Raw genomic sequence first — 12,409 nt, forward strand, 5'->3', positions numbered from 1 at the left:
GGTTATAGGTCAAAGGAATAAAGTATTTCTTCATCTGCCTAGATGGTTCAGCCATTTGATTGTCAGGTTTAACATAGATCAATTGCTCAATTTTAGGATTAGATTCAACTAGATCAAAAAAAGAGCTCTTCTATCATGCATGTACCAGTGCTAATCCTAATATATGTGGTTCAGATTTTTTTTATTTTTTTTTAATCGTAAGCAAGTTAGCAAACAATTAAATCTAGACATCTACGAGTTACTTAAACCTAACAGTTTGATATAGAGTGGCTTGGCCTAGATGTGAGTTGGGTCTGTTCTCACTTCCTTCAACTAGTCAGATAAGAGGTGGGGTTATGGGAGTCCCTCCATTGCTTACCTTAGATATCAATTGAATTGGTCGGATAAGCTAACAGAACTAATTAAATAACCATGAGTCCACTTAGGCTTAGCTTTTTTAATTTCTTGCTTTAGACAGCAGTTTCAGGGGTGAGTCCAAACTTACTTTGTACTTGACTTCACCATAATACTCAAACTGAACTCAATGATTCTAAGGGTCAACATCTACTGAATTTTAATTAGGTTTGGGTTAATGCAAAATGCTAGTTAATTATTTTGGGCTAAGAAAGGGTGATAAAATTCTCACCTTGTCTTTTTAATAGGTGTTGCCCTTAAACTATTTTGATATGAATATGCACAACCAATTTCAAATAAGAGATTCTATGCAACTAAAGTAGATACATAAAATTAATTAAACTTGAAAGCTTATCTTGTCTCCAGCGATCACCAAAAGTAAATCTAAGATAATAAATGCTCTAAACAATTAAGTTTCTACTCTTGTCATACAGTTTTTATTAGGTTTATATAGGTGATTTTTAAGTTAATTTGAAAAAAAAAGCAACTATTACTAAAAAAATTAGGGTTAGGATTGATCTCACCAATTTGAAACTTTTTGTTCTCTTCTTTTTTTTTCTTAGCATTTGTGCCTTCCTCGACAACGGTGCCAAAATTGATAGTTCAAAATATTATCGTTAGGACACAATGATTATCAAATTGATTTTGAATTTTAAAAAAAAATTAAAACTACATAAAAAATGATGAGTTAGGTCGAATTCACGAAAAAAATAGTGCTAATTTGAAATCTTTAATTTTTATAAAGAAAAAAATTAAAAAAAGTAATTTAAATTAGAAAATAAAAATTAAAAATATGAAAAATAAATTTGATACTAAGATCTATTATTTAGATCCTATCTTTTATACACAATAAAATAAATAACAAAAATTTAAAGTATAAAAAAATAAATAACAAAAATTTAAAGTATATGAAAATAAAATTTATACTAATAAAAAATAAAATTCAAGTATAAAAAATTTAAAAAAATAATAAAATAAAATAAAATTATAATAAAAAATCTGAAATTGATTGGTGCAGCCTCGTCGGAAAGATGGTTGATGACCTCTTCTTCTTCTTTCAAACTCTTTAGAATAAACTGAGCTTCTCTCTTTTCTTCCCTTTGGATCTCTACACTTCTTCTAATTTTTTTTTTATTTTTTCTGATTTTTTCTGCTTATTCTCTCTATTCTCAGACTTTTCTTTTATAGATGAATTTTTTTTCAAATTTTGGTAGAAAATAGAGTCCCAAAACCCCTAAAAAATGTGTCTATCCCGTGTCTACATTTTTTGGCTGTTGGATCTACTTTGAACAATCTAGATCTCATCAAATTAGTGCTTCATCATGCCTTATCAAGGTCAGAAACAATGTCAGCCGTCGGATCACATCTATGGATGGTTTTGGACCATTAGATAGCGCTCAAAAATCCTTCTCTATTTAGTTTTCTCGACCGACAATGACCACAACCATCCGATCTCAACTCAGATTCGCTTGGAGCCATTGGATCACGTAAAGGATGTGGGCCACCACTACTGGATATGGGTTGGAGAGCTGCTGGCTATCCGATCAAGTGTTCAGCATGATCTCAGCCGTCGATCAGTAGAAAAACTCAGCCAGCTGACTCTGTGGATCGAGCGGTCGATCCATCGTACACCAAGCAGTTTAATGCGCTTAATTGGATTGGGTTTGAGTCCAATTTGACTTGATTTTTAGCCCAATTTCGCTATGAATTTTGCTAGGATTTGAGTCTTTATTCGGAATCTATTTTAAGTCCGATTTGCTCCAAATTTGAGTCATTTTAATCTACAAATTGAGCTCCTTGCAATGGCGATCCTCTTTCCTGTAAAACATAAGAAGAAGCATCAATTTTTAAAGAATATAAATAAATAATATATATTTTAATGCTTTTTATGGGATATTTATTATATTTATCAGAAGGACCCTATAAAAATCTAAAATATTGCTGATGAAAGGATAAAGTGGAAGATGAAGGTTAGCTCAGAAGGACTCCTATATAGTGATTCATCCCTCCAAAGCACTCGTGATCCAGTCTTTTCAACCAAGAACCTTTATCTGGAAAGACCGAGGGATGGAGTACTAGGTTTGAAACCTTTTTAGGTCAGACTTAGTGATGCTTGACTCCTCATTGTCCAGACCCAAAAGTCTCCAAACCCCTGCACAGGGCTATCAAAGCCTTGGGATTCAAAAGATCGACATCCAAATGAGGAGCCAGCCTTGGTGGAGGTCCAAGGATTACCCTTGAAACCAACCTGAGGAGGAGGTGGTCGAGGACCTAGGTCACCTCAACAATTTTTACCCTGGGCCTCACCATCGTTGGAGGCCATAGAAGAGGAAAAGAAAAAGAAGAATCCATGAGTTAACAGAAGGGCTATAACAAAAGACCTAATGGAGAAAACAACAAAAATGAAGAAACAAGAGGAAAAGAGGAGGACCAACTGGAAAGGGGGCTTTGGAGATTTAAAAGTCATCGATGTCGGAGGAGACTGTGGCATGCAGCAAACTTCCTTCTGACGGCTGTGCCAACAAATAGCAGCAGAAACTCGACTAAGCAAATAAAAAGAAAGAAGAGACAGAAGGGCCTATCTATACTACCTATCAACAAATCAGATTAAAGCACTATGCCACCAAATTTTGCCCTATGGCATGAATCAGAGATGCCGAATCATGTGGCTCTTTACTGCATCTTCCTCCAATTATGCCACATAGGCTGATCTATGAAGGGTAGTTCGAGGCCTACCAATGATCAACATGTGGCAAGCCACGATAGGCCTAGAAATAATCAACGAATCACTTTTGAAATCATTATGCTATAGTACTTTAGACTGTCCACATCTCATAATTGCAGTGGGATTCATGAAGTGACACATTAATGATGCTCTAAAGTTATCTCCATTGAATAATGCAGATTAAATACTTCAATCTGGAGATCGAATTGGGAGTTGAGGTCAAGTCTCGAAGTTAGCTACTTCTTTTATTTGAAGCAATAAAGTCACTTTGGGCTTGGAAGTAGAAGGCAAGTGTTATGGGGATCTACTGCTACAACCCAACCTTGATCTCTCCTTCCTCGAATTATCACCAATCACACACCTCGGATCCAGTACCAATGACTTGAAGGAAAGCCAAACGGCCTCCTCAAACATCAAGAAAAGATGACCACGCAACCAAGTTGTCCTGCCAAAATGATTTTCTATCATCGGCTATAGTCCAACCCTAAGTTCGGATGTACACCGACCCTGAGGTCAAGATTATGCCGATGACATGAAATGAACTCTGAGCCATTAGATCGTTAAAGAAGAAAAGCTTGATCCAAAGAAATCTCCCTCGATCTTCGATGAATTCCTTTAATCATGGGCAAATGAACTAAAATCATGTAGTTAATGCTTATAACCCACTACTCATCTCATGATCCTTATGATCGTGAGCACTGATTCTCTACTTCCATTATCGAATTTGGAGGTTACACATGTCTACTCTCCTCTATATAAAAGAGGGCACAAGGAACTCTCAGGTAAAATCTTCAAGAGAACAAGCACCCACTCTCTCTCTTATTCTTTTTTTTTTCTACTGTTCTCAAGCTCCGATTGATTTAACATCGGAGGGTCCCTACCAGAGAATCTCCAGTGAATGTGGCTTCCTTTTCCAGTTTTCCAAAGAGATTCCATCCTCAGATCGTTGCTAAACTCTAGATCAGTAAGAGACCGACATCTTAGCTCGGAGACTTACAACAACACAAGCTTTCGTCTTGCATAGAAGAGATATAATTAAAATATGAGTTAAATAATGGAGAAACATTTCTATTTAATTATAAAAAAAATATGAATAAAGTTATTAATCAAAGAAGAGCAGTCGTTGCCATTCCTTGCTTTCACACCCTTTCCTAGGCTAAGGAGTCAAAGAAGCAAAAAGGGTTGACACCACACTCTGAGCGATATGAGGTCCACTAGGACACTTAAAGCGGCGGGCTAGAGTTTCAGGAGGCCTTGGTGCCGAGAAGGAGGTCAGCATTGACAGCAATCTAGTTGATAGGGGTAGAGGCATTTGCAATGTGCATGGGGGTGGGGTGGGGGGCATTCATGCTTTGAGTTCTATGCAGATGAATGAATGAACCATTGGTTGCTTTAAGATCTATGCGAATAGATGAATGAACCAATGGTTGCTCTAAGATCCATCTAGATAGATAATAATAGTGTTTGTGGTGCTTTAAGATGTGTGTGGTGGGCTAATAGTTGATTTGTGCGAAAGAAGGCGAATCCAGTCTTTTGTGCACTTCCTATATCCTTAAGCAAAGATTTGACCAAAAAGATTGATAACAAGGGTATATTAGTCCAATAATAGATTTATGATGTCATATAATAGTCACATGATAATCCTTTATTTACGGAGATGAACGAGATGACAAATTTGAAATGATTTGAAAACTTAAAGGACTGTATAGAAATTTTAAAAACTGAGATGTTTCTAGGATAGATCCTATGTTGAGGGAGCGTATTTATAATTTTCCTTTTATATGACGTAAGGGATAAAGATGAGGGGCACAGGTGTACTTCAGTAGACGAAGAACCAGTAAGAGGAACAGGTAAAGGTTGCCGTTCCCCTGGTCCCATGTTTTTTGGGTGCTAGAATCCCTCTGGAAAGGTTGTTTGCAGCATCCTGAAGATTTGTAATTCCCATAATCTCTTCAACTTGTTGTTCTTTCCATCTTTAATCTTCACCCGTTCCCACATGTTTGGTAGATGGCATATTAATAAGCTAGCTCACCATCTAAACACACAACTGACTGGTGCCTTCTATATTTAACAAAGCACAATGATTTATATATTCAAAAATATACCCGAAACGTGAGGAACATAACAAACTGTCTAATGATAAATTGGCATCCTTAATTGTTGCACAGTCGGCCAAGTAATTAGAAATTATAGATACTAGCGAATAAATTTTAAATGTGATCCAAATAAGATCTCAACCCTGTCTTCATGAACATTTCTTTTAAAATTCAGGCATGGCTTGGCGAATCTAGCAAATTCTTGACGTCTCGAGTCCAGGTCAGCTTCATCATTGCCTAATATATAGCTCAAACTTCACCAGTGTTGAGTCTGTCACCTTGATGAAGCAGGCAGCTTCAAGGTCGGTACTCTGTCTCAGCTTTCATCGTCCACATTAGCATGTCAAAGCAGCAAGAACCCTGGAATTGATATCTGGAAAGATCGCCTGCTCAGCTTGCATCAGCCTTAACAGCTTCGCTAGTTATTGCTGCTTGCCAGCGCTCCCCAACTTCAAAGATCTGCCAATGAGAATATTCCCTTTTGATACCATCTGAATTTTCTATGGGGAAGCTAATGACAATGGGATCAATATCTTCAAGAATTGCATCATAGTGCTTTCACAGGAAACCGCATACTGAAGGTCTACTGAACTCTGAATGCAATTTGTGCTCCCAAACATGGAGCCCAGATTAGACTTTAAGTAGCATACAAGTAAGCATTCTTAAACTACCTCAGAATCTGATGACCCAACGTATCTTTTATGCCCACACCTTTTTGCCCAACTGGATTGTTTCCCTTCATCAGTTGAAGGATAGATTCAATACATATCATTCACCCCGGAAGTTTTAAGAAACAAAATCTCTAATATTCCAATCTTCCTCCTACTCAATGGTGTCCTAATCTCCAGGACGAGCACATGTAACTGGTTCATACCCTGCCCATCTCAAATTAAGCTTCAAGTCATCCAACATGCAATAGATCTCCCTCCTATTTACATGAAACCTGTCCCCTGCTACAAATATTTGAACGCCACCATCCACTTCAATCCAACTGAAACCGGGAGCCTTCAGCACCCCCTTCTCCTCCATCATCTTTCTAGTTCTTCTGAAATCCTCCCATCTACGCATGTGTGCATAGAGATTAGAGAGTAGAACATAGCAGCTTCCATATTCTGATTCAACCTCGATCAATTTCTGAGCCACAATCTCTGCAATCTCAATATTGCCATGGTTCCGGCATGCAGCTAAAAGTGTGCCCCATATCACTACTCCAGACTCCATAGGTACATTGCCAACAAGCTCCAATGCTTCTTCTAAAAGTCCAGAGCGGCCTAGCAGATCCACCAAGCACCCATAGTGTTGGACCGTTGGTCTGATGCCGCAACTTCTCATGAGGTTGAAATACTCTACACCTTCATTCACTAGCCCGCCATGGCTGCAGGCACTCAGAACGCCAATAAACGTTACATGATTGGGCTCAACACCTAATTTTAGCATCTCAGAGAACAATTCAAGAGCAGCTTCCACAAGGCCATGAGCTGCAAATCCTCCAATTATTGAAGTCCAGTGGCCAACATTTTTTTCTGCAATGTTTAAAAAAACCTGGTATGCATCACCTATGTCACCACATTTAGTATACATATTGAGCAGCGCGGTTCCAAGAGCATCTTCTAGCGAGATTTTCTGACGTATTATGTACCCATGCACCCTTCTGCCAATACTAAGGAGACCAAGATCAGAGATCGCTGAGATGACGCTCACCATCGTGGACTCATCAGGCACTACACCTGAAATCTGCAGCTCGATGAATATTTTAAGAGCTTCATGTGGTAATTCATTCCGCACATACCCTCCCATCAAAGAATTCCAAGAAACAACATTTCTATCTGGCATTTCATCGAAAAGCCTACGCGCGGAGTTCATGTCATTAGATTTTACAAACCCATCGATCATGGTGTTCCAAGTAACAACATTTCTGTTCGGCATTCCATCGAATAACCGCTGGGCCTCATCCGTCTTGCCACATTGTGCGTACATGCGAATGATAGAAGTCGTGACGTAGACATCATCGGCGGGGACAGATTGTGATTTCAGAATCATGCAGTGGATCTGCTCGCCCTCGTCGAGGGCGGAGAGCTGGGCGCAGGCTTTCAGGACTAGAGGGAAGGTGAACTTATCGGGTGGAGCACGGCCATCTGAAAGCATCTTTTGGAACAGGAGGAGGGCGGCCTCGGGGAGGTGGGATTGGGTGTGGGCTCGGATGAGAGTGTTGCATTGGAAGGAGGAAGGTGGAGGAGTTTGGTCGAACAGGTTGGGGAATGGAGATGGAGGAGGTTTGAGGTAGGAAAAGGTGGGGGATGGAGGCCGTAAGAAAGCGTTTGGGGGTGGAGATCTGGGGTGTTTTTGGTGGTGGTGCGGCGAGAGTGGAGAGGGGAAGGTGGGAGAAGGATGAATCGGGAGAGAGGCATGTTGCGAAACAAATAAGCAATGGTAATCTCTGATGTTCGAGGCTTACTGCAACCAGTCCTTTAACCCAAGCGGCAACGTTTTAATGGGCGTCTCCTGAGGGCAACGGGTGGATCATAGACCAGATCGGTCAATACCTTATCTATCTTATAATTAAAAATTTTATATTTATATATAATTTATATTCATGTTAAATTGGGTCAAATCAGTGGCATCATTTTGTGACATGTTTCTTTCAATCCAAGTGTACCCATCAATTAGGACGATAGACCTCCTGACTATGATATCAACGATATGGCATCCATAGAAACCAACAATGTAAAAAAAAAAAATGATTCCCTTGTTGGAGGCATCTTCAAGGATGATTATCCCAACTTTATCATTAACCGGAGAGTTGTATACTCTAATGATCATTGTAAATGAAGAGATAATGAATATAGTGGAACAAGAACAATGAAAGCAAATGCTTGTCCTGTTATAATTCTTAAAATGCCATGTTAATATAAAGATGAGAGGCTTCCATCGAGATATCCATTATTATGATCATCAAAAAAATAAGAGAAGGATACCTTTATGATAATTGCTTAAGCTCCCTTTATCGTTCATCTTATTTTACTCATTCACCAAAAGTTTTTACCTTGTATCCCTAATATTCCTATATTTTAGTCTTGGACATCTTTTTAAGTGAGATGTTCCATGTTTGCTCCCCCCTAAGAGATATTTTTGTAATAATTACATTGTGCTTTATCTTTTCCATCAACTTTCATCCTCTTAAAATGATTTCACACATCCGATGTCAACTTTATTTTTACACTTTCATCAATACCAATATTATGACAAGTAGGTTCATTACTCGTCAGTGTAGAATTGCTATTTATTTGTGATGTTAGTATTGGATCCTTGTTAACTAATAAGGGAGATTGGCTACCTTAAGTGGTGATGGGAGAGAGCTACTATATTCTTGTGAAGACATTTCGGATCTCGAAAAATTCAAAGAAATATAAATGCAAAATTTAGATTATCACAAAAATTGTCAAGCAAACTGTGATACCCCAACCCAATTTGACCCTACCCATTTCAAATTAGGACCCAACAAGGCCTTTGCATAGATTTTGAAGCACCCAAAAAAAAACAATGGGAGGAAGAAGACTCCCATTGGGAGTCTTCTTATCTGATGAAAGAGGAGTTTGAGCCATGTTAGATGTATGTCTTAGAAGCCAATATGGCTGACATATTATAATAAATTTAAGACACAATTTTATACTTAATTCTTTGATTTGATCAATAAAATGATAAGTTTATTTTTATTCAAGTGTGATGTGTCCTTCAGTCATCCATGAAATTAATATTTCGATACATATTCTTAAGATATTAAGAATTAGAGACATGTATATAATTCTTAAATGCTTCCGATCATAGTATCATCATGAAGATGATGATCGATTTGGATAGACTGACGTACAGATCGCTTCCTTTGAGATAAATAGGTCTCTGATTTATAGTGTAGAGACACTAAGCGATGAGTATGGATAGTTGTTAGAGAATAAATAGTACTGAGCGTGACAATACGAGAGATCATTTAGATTTCTAATCGATCATCAATGATTATCTCAATACTGTAGTGTGTGAATGGTTCTTTGATCTGCGATGGAACGACTACTCGTAGTAAGACTGCTGGAGTTTGACTGATATATAAACATGATCTTAATGAGTCTTTGTAGTGGATGTTAGTGATAATTGATCCACTGTAGAAGTAGGGTATGCATCTAGATAGATCTATCGATCTTGATAGAGAGGAGTAATCCTATAAAATTTGAGAGGCTAAATTTAAGAGTCTGTGGCTATAGCAGTGTGATTGATGAAAAAAAATTTTATGAGGATCATAATTGACTTGAGCTGATCAAATCTATCATATGACTGATGATGAGATTTGATGATTTATCCATGACCTGCCATCTAGTCGGAACTGACGATAGAAGGACTGAATCACATGTGAACTACACTTTGAGATTCTTTTTTGATTTTACTAGATTGTCACTGCATACTACTAGATGTCACTAGTGGATGGTGAGAGATCATTAGAATTACTTAGGATTGACAATCCTTGATGAATTAGAGTGAAACTGTTCCAACCCATTGAAAGAAGTTTTAATGATACTATGATAAAGATCATTATATATCTCACTACCAGATAAAATTGAATCTATAGGGTCATACAATAAAGAGATTATATCTGAAATAAGCAATTGGACTTATGAAGTCTCAATTGAGTTTGGAGAAATCCTATTAGGTTCAGGGTAACCTTGCTAGCAAATGATTGAACCCAATTTTCTCTTTGCATTTGAATTTCTTATTTGATAAGATTAATTTAAATTTAATTATCTGCTAATAACCTAAATGAATTAGATTCATTGAGCTCTAATTGTTGGGTGCCTAGGATTTTGGATCAAATGAATTAAGAGTTCAAACCCTTAATCAATTTTCTTGATAGTTTTGATTGGGCGCCACTTGATTTGATCAAGTTGGGCATTTGCGGTGGGACCAGCATGGGGCATCCCCTAGGCCCCATGTGGTGTATGTATTTGTGGGTGTAAGAGCTCCAATAGTTGGCACCAAAAGGATCTCCTAAAGAGGGTCAAATAACTAAAAGAATAAGAATTCCTAATACAAGTAAGACTTGTATTAAGTGGTTGTTTGACTTTGAATAGGATTCAAACCTTATGCCTATTTAAAAGAGCCTTTCCTAAGGCTCCTAAGTTCTAAATTTCAGCACCTTATGCCTCCCTTAGAAGGTCCCCACGCCCTTCTTTCTTCTCCCTCTCTTCTCCTTTAAAGATCCAACACCCAAGGAGTTTGGGCATCCCACTTCTCTAAGCCCAAAAGGTATTTGGGCACCCCTTTGCTTGCTGATTTCTAGATCTTGATTGCTTCATAATCAAGAAAAAAAAGTAAGAGAAGAAAAGAAGAAGAAGATTAAGGAAAGAATCAAAGAGTTGGTCGTAATCTAGGCTTCGTTCAGATTCGCAGGCTGATTTTTCTTAGAGAAGAAAAATCAATAATAAAGAGAGTTGTTCCAAACTGATCCTGAGTGGATACCCATAGAGATTGGACATTTACGTGACTAAAGGAGAACCTACTCTCTTCTAGATCCAGATTTAAAGAAAAATTTATGAAACAGATTTGTGATCCGATCACATATTCAATTTCAGTATAAAATTCAACATGTATTCAATTTCAGCATATGAAGTAGATCCTAGTATTTTATATTTTATGCATGCATGATATAGATTAAAAAGATATTTTAATCTTTTATTCTACTACGTTATTTAGAAAAAAAAATTTTGAAACATACATACATGTCCCGACACCAAATTCCAAAGTGGTATAGAGCCATAAGTTTCATACGCATGAAATTGATATACATATTTTGAAAAGAGTTTCAAAATCTAATTTTTCTTGATACATGAGATATATAGATGATTTTTTAAATCTGATATTTATTTTAGATTTAATTTTCAGATCATATAGTTGATATGTGAAAATATGTATAGATCTAAATTTTATTCTAGAATGGTTTCTAATTCATATTTATGTGATATGTAGATGCATGCATAAATCTAAAAATTAATTTGACCTGATTTATGATTTATATATGAGATACGTGATTACATATTTAGGTCTAAAAATTATTATCAATATGATTCATAATTTGTATATGAGATATATGACATTATGTTATGATCTAAATTTTATATACATATATGAGATAAATGCTTGTATGTTAAATCTAAAAATTAATTTTATGATTTAAAATTTATCTTTTATACAAGAAATTTAGATCTGAAATTTAATTTTAGAATCTAAAATTTATGTTTGTGCATGAAGATTTTGGTCATAAAAAAATTAAAAAATTAGATCATGTAATTAGATTGCATCAGAGTTTTTTGATTTGAACACAATAGGTCTAATTCGATTAAGTAATTAATCAAATCAAGTCAAATATTGATTAGGGTTAGGCCAATTAAGTTACAAGATTATACAATTATTGTTGATCAAATCAATTAAATCCCATGTGTAGAATCGATTAATCTAAGGACCTAATTCGACTCGATGGCTTGAACCTGATTCACCTAAGCTAACTTATTTGGACTAATTGATCTATTGGTATCTAAGATAAGTAATCAAAAAATAGTTATTTAATAGGTTTCGTTTACTGATCTGGCTAATTTATTGATGTTTAAGAAAAGTAATGGGAGGACCCTCATCGATCTCCACTTAACTGATCAATTTAGAAGATTGAGTCTTGAATAAGTTTGCTTGGTAGTTTGATTTAGCCCATGTCAATTAGATTGGTCATATGATGACTAATTAGATGAGACCTAAACCTAAATCTCTCCATAAATATTAAGTCTATAGGTCTTCCACCATTGTAGATGTGCGGACATGCTACTGGTGTTGATTGTTCTCGGTTGGTCACAGTGGTTTAGTTTCATCAGGAACACACAATTACTCTATTAGCAAAGAGTTGCTCTAGGATAAGGATGGGGTTGGACCCAATAACTATTAGGTGAGGGATCCAATGATGGCCTTGCACCTGCTTGTGAATGATAGATCGGACTTAACTAAGAAGTATGGTCAATAACTGTTAGGTGGGCCCATATGACTTAAAGATAAATCGCTGCAATATACTTAGAGAAGCATCTAGGTAAAGAGTTATCCATACATCAATGTGCGTGTTATCAATAACTGTTAGACGAGATACATAGCATCGGTGGGACTACAGCACCCA

At 36.7% G+C, this 12,409-nt stretch overlaps 1 protein-coding gene across 1 annotated transcript; it reads right to left on the reverse strand.

The window, feature by feature from the left end:
• Window positions 1-6,051: 6,051 nt before the first annotated feature.
• LOC105036120 (pentatricopeptide repeat-containing protein At5g66520) lies at window positions 6,052-7,359 on the reverse strand. The gene has a single exon (XM_010911858.4). The coding sequence runs from the start codon at window positions 7,357-7,359 to the stop codon at window positions 6,052-6,054; it is 1,308 nt and encodes a 435-aa protein (XP_010910160.2).
• Window positions 7,360-12,409: the final 5,050 nt, after the last annotated feature.

This window comes from Elaeis guineensis, chromosome 3 (genome assembly GCF_000442705.2).
Source record: "Elaeis guineensis isolate ETL-2024a chromosome 3, EG11, whole genome shotgun sequence".
Classification (NCBI taxonomy): Eukaryota; Viridiplantae; Streptophyta; class Magnoliopsida; order Arecales; family Arecaceae; genus Elaeis; species Elaeis guineensis.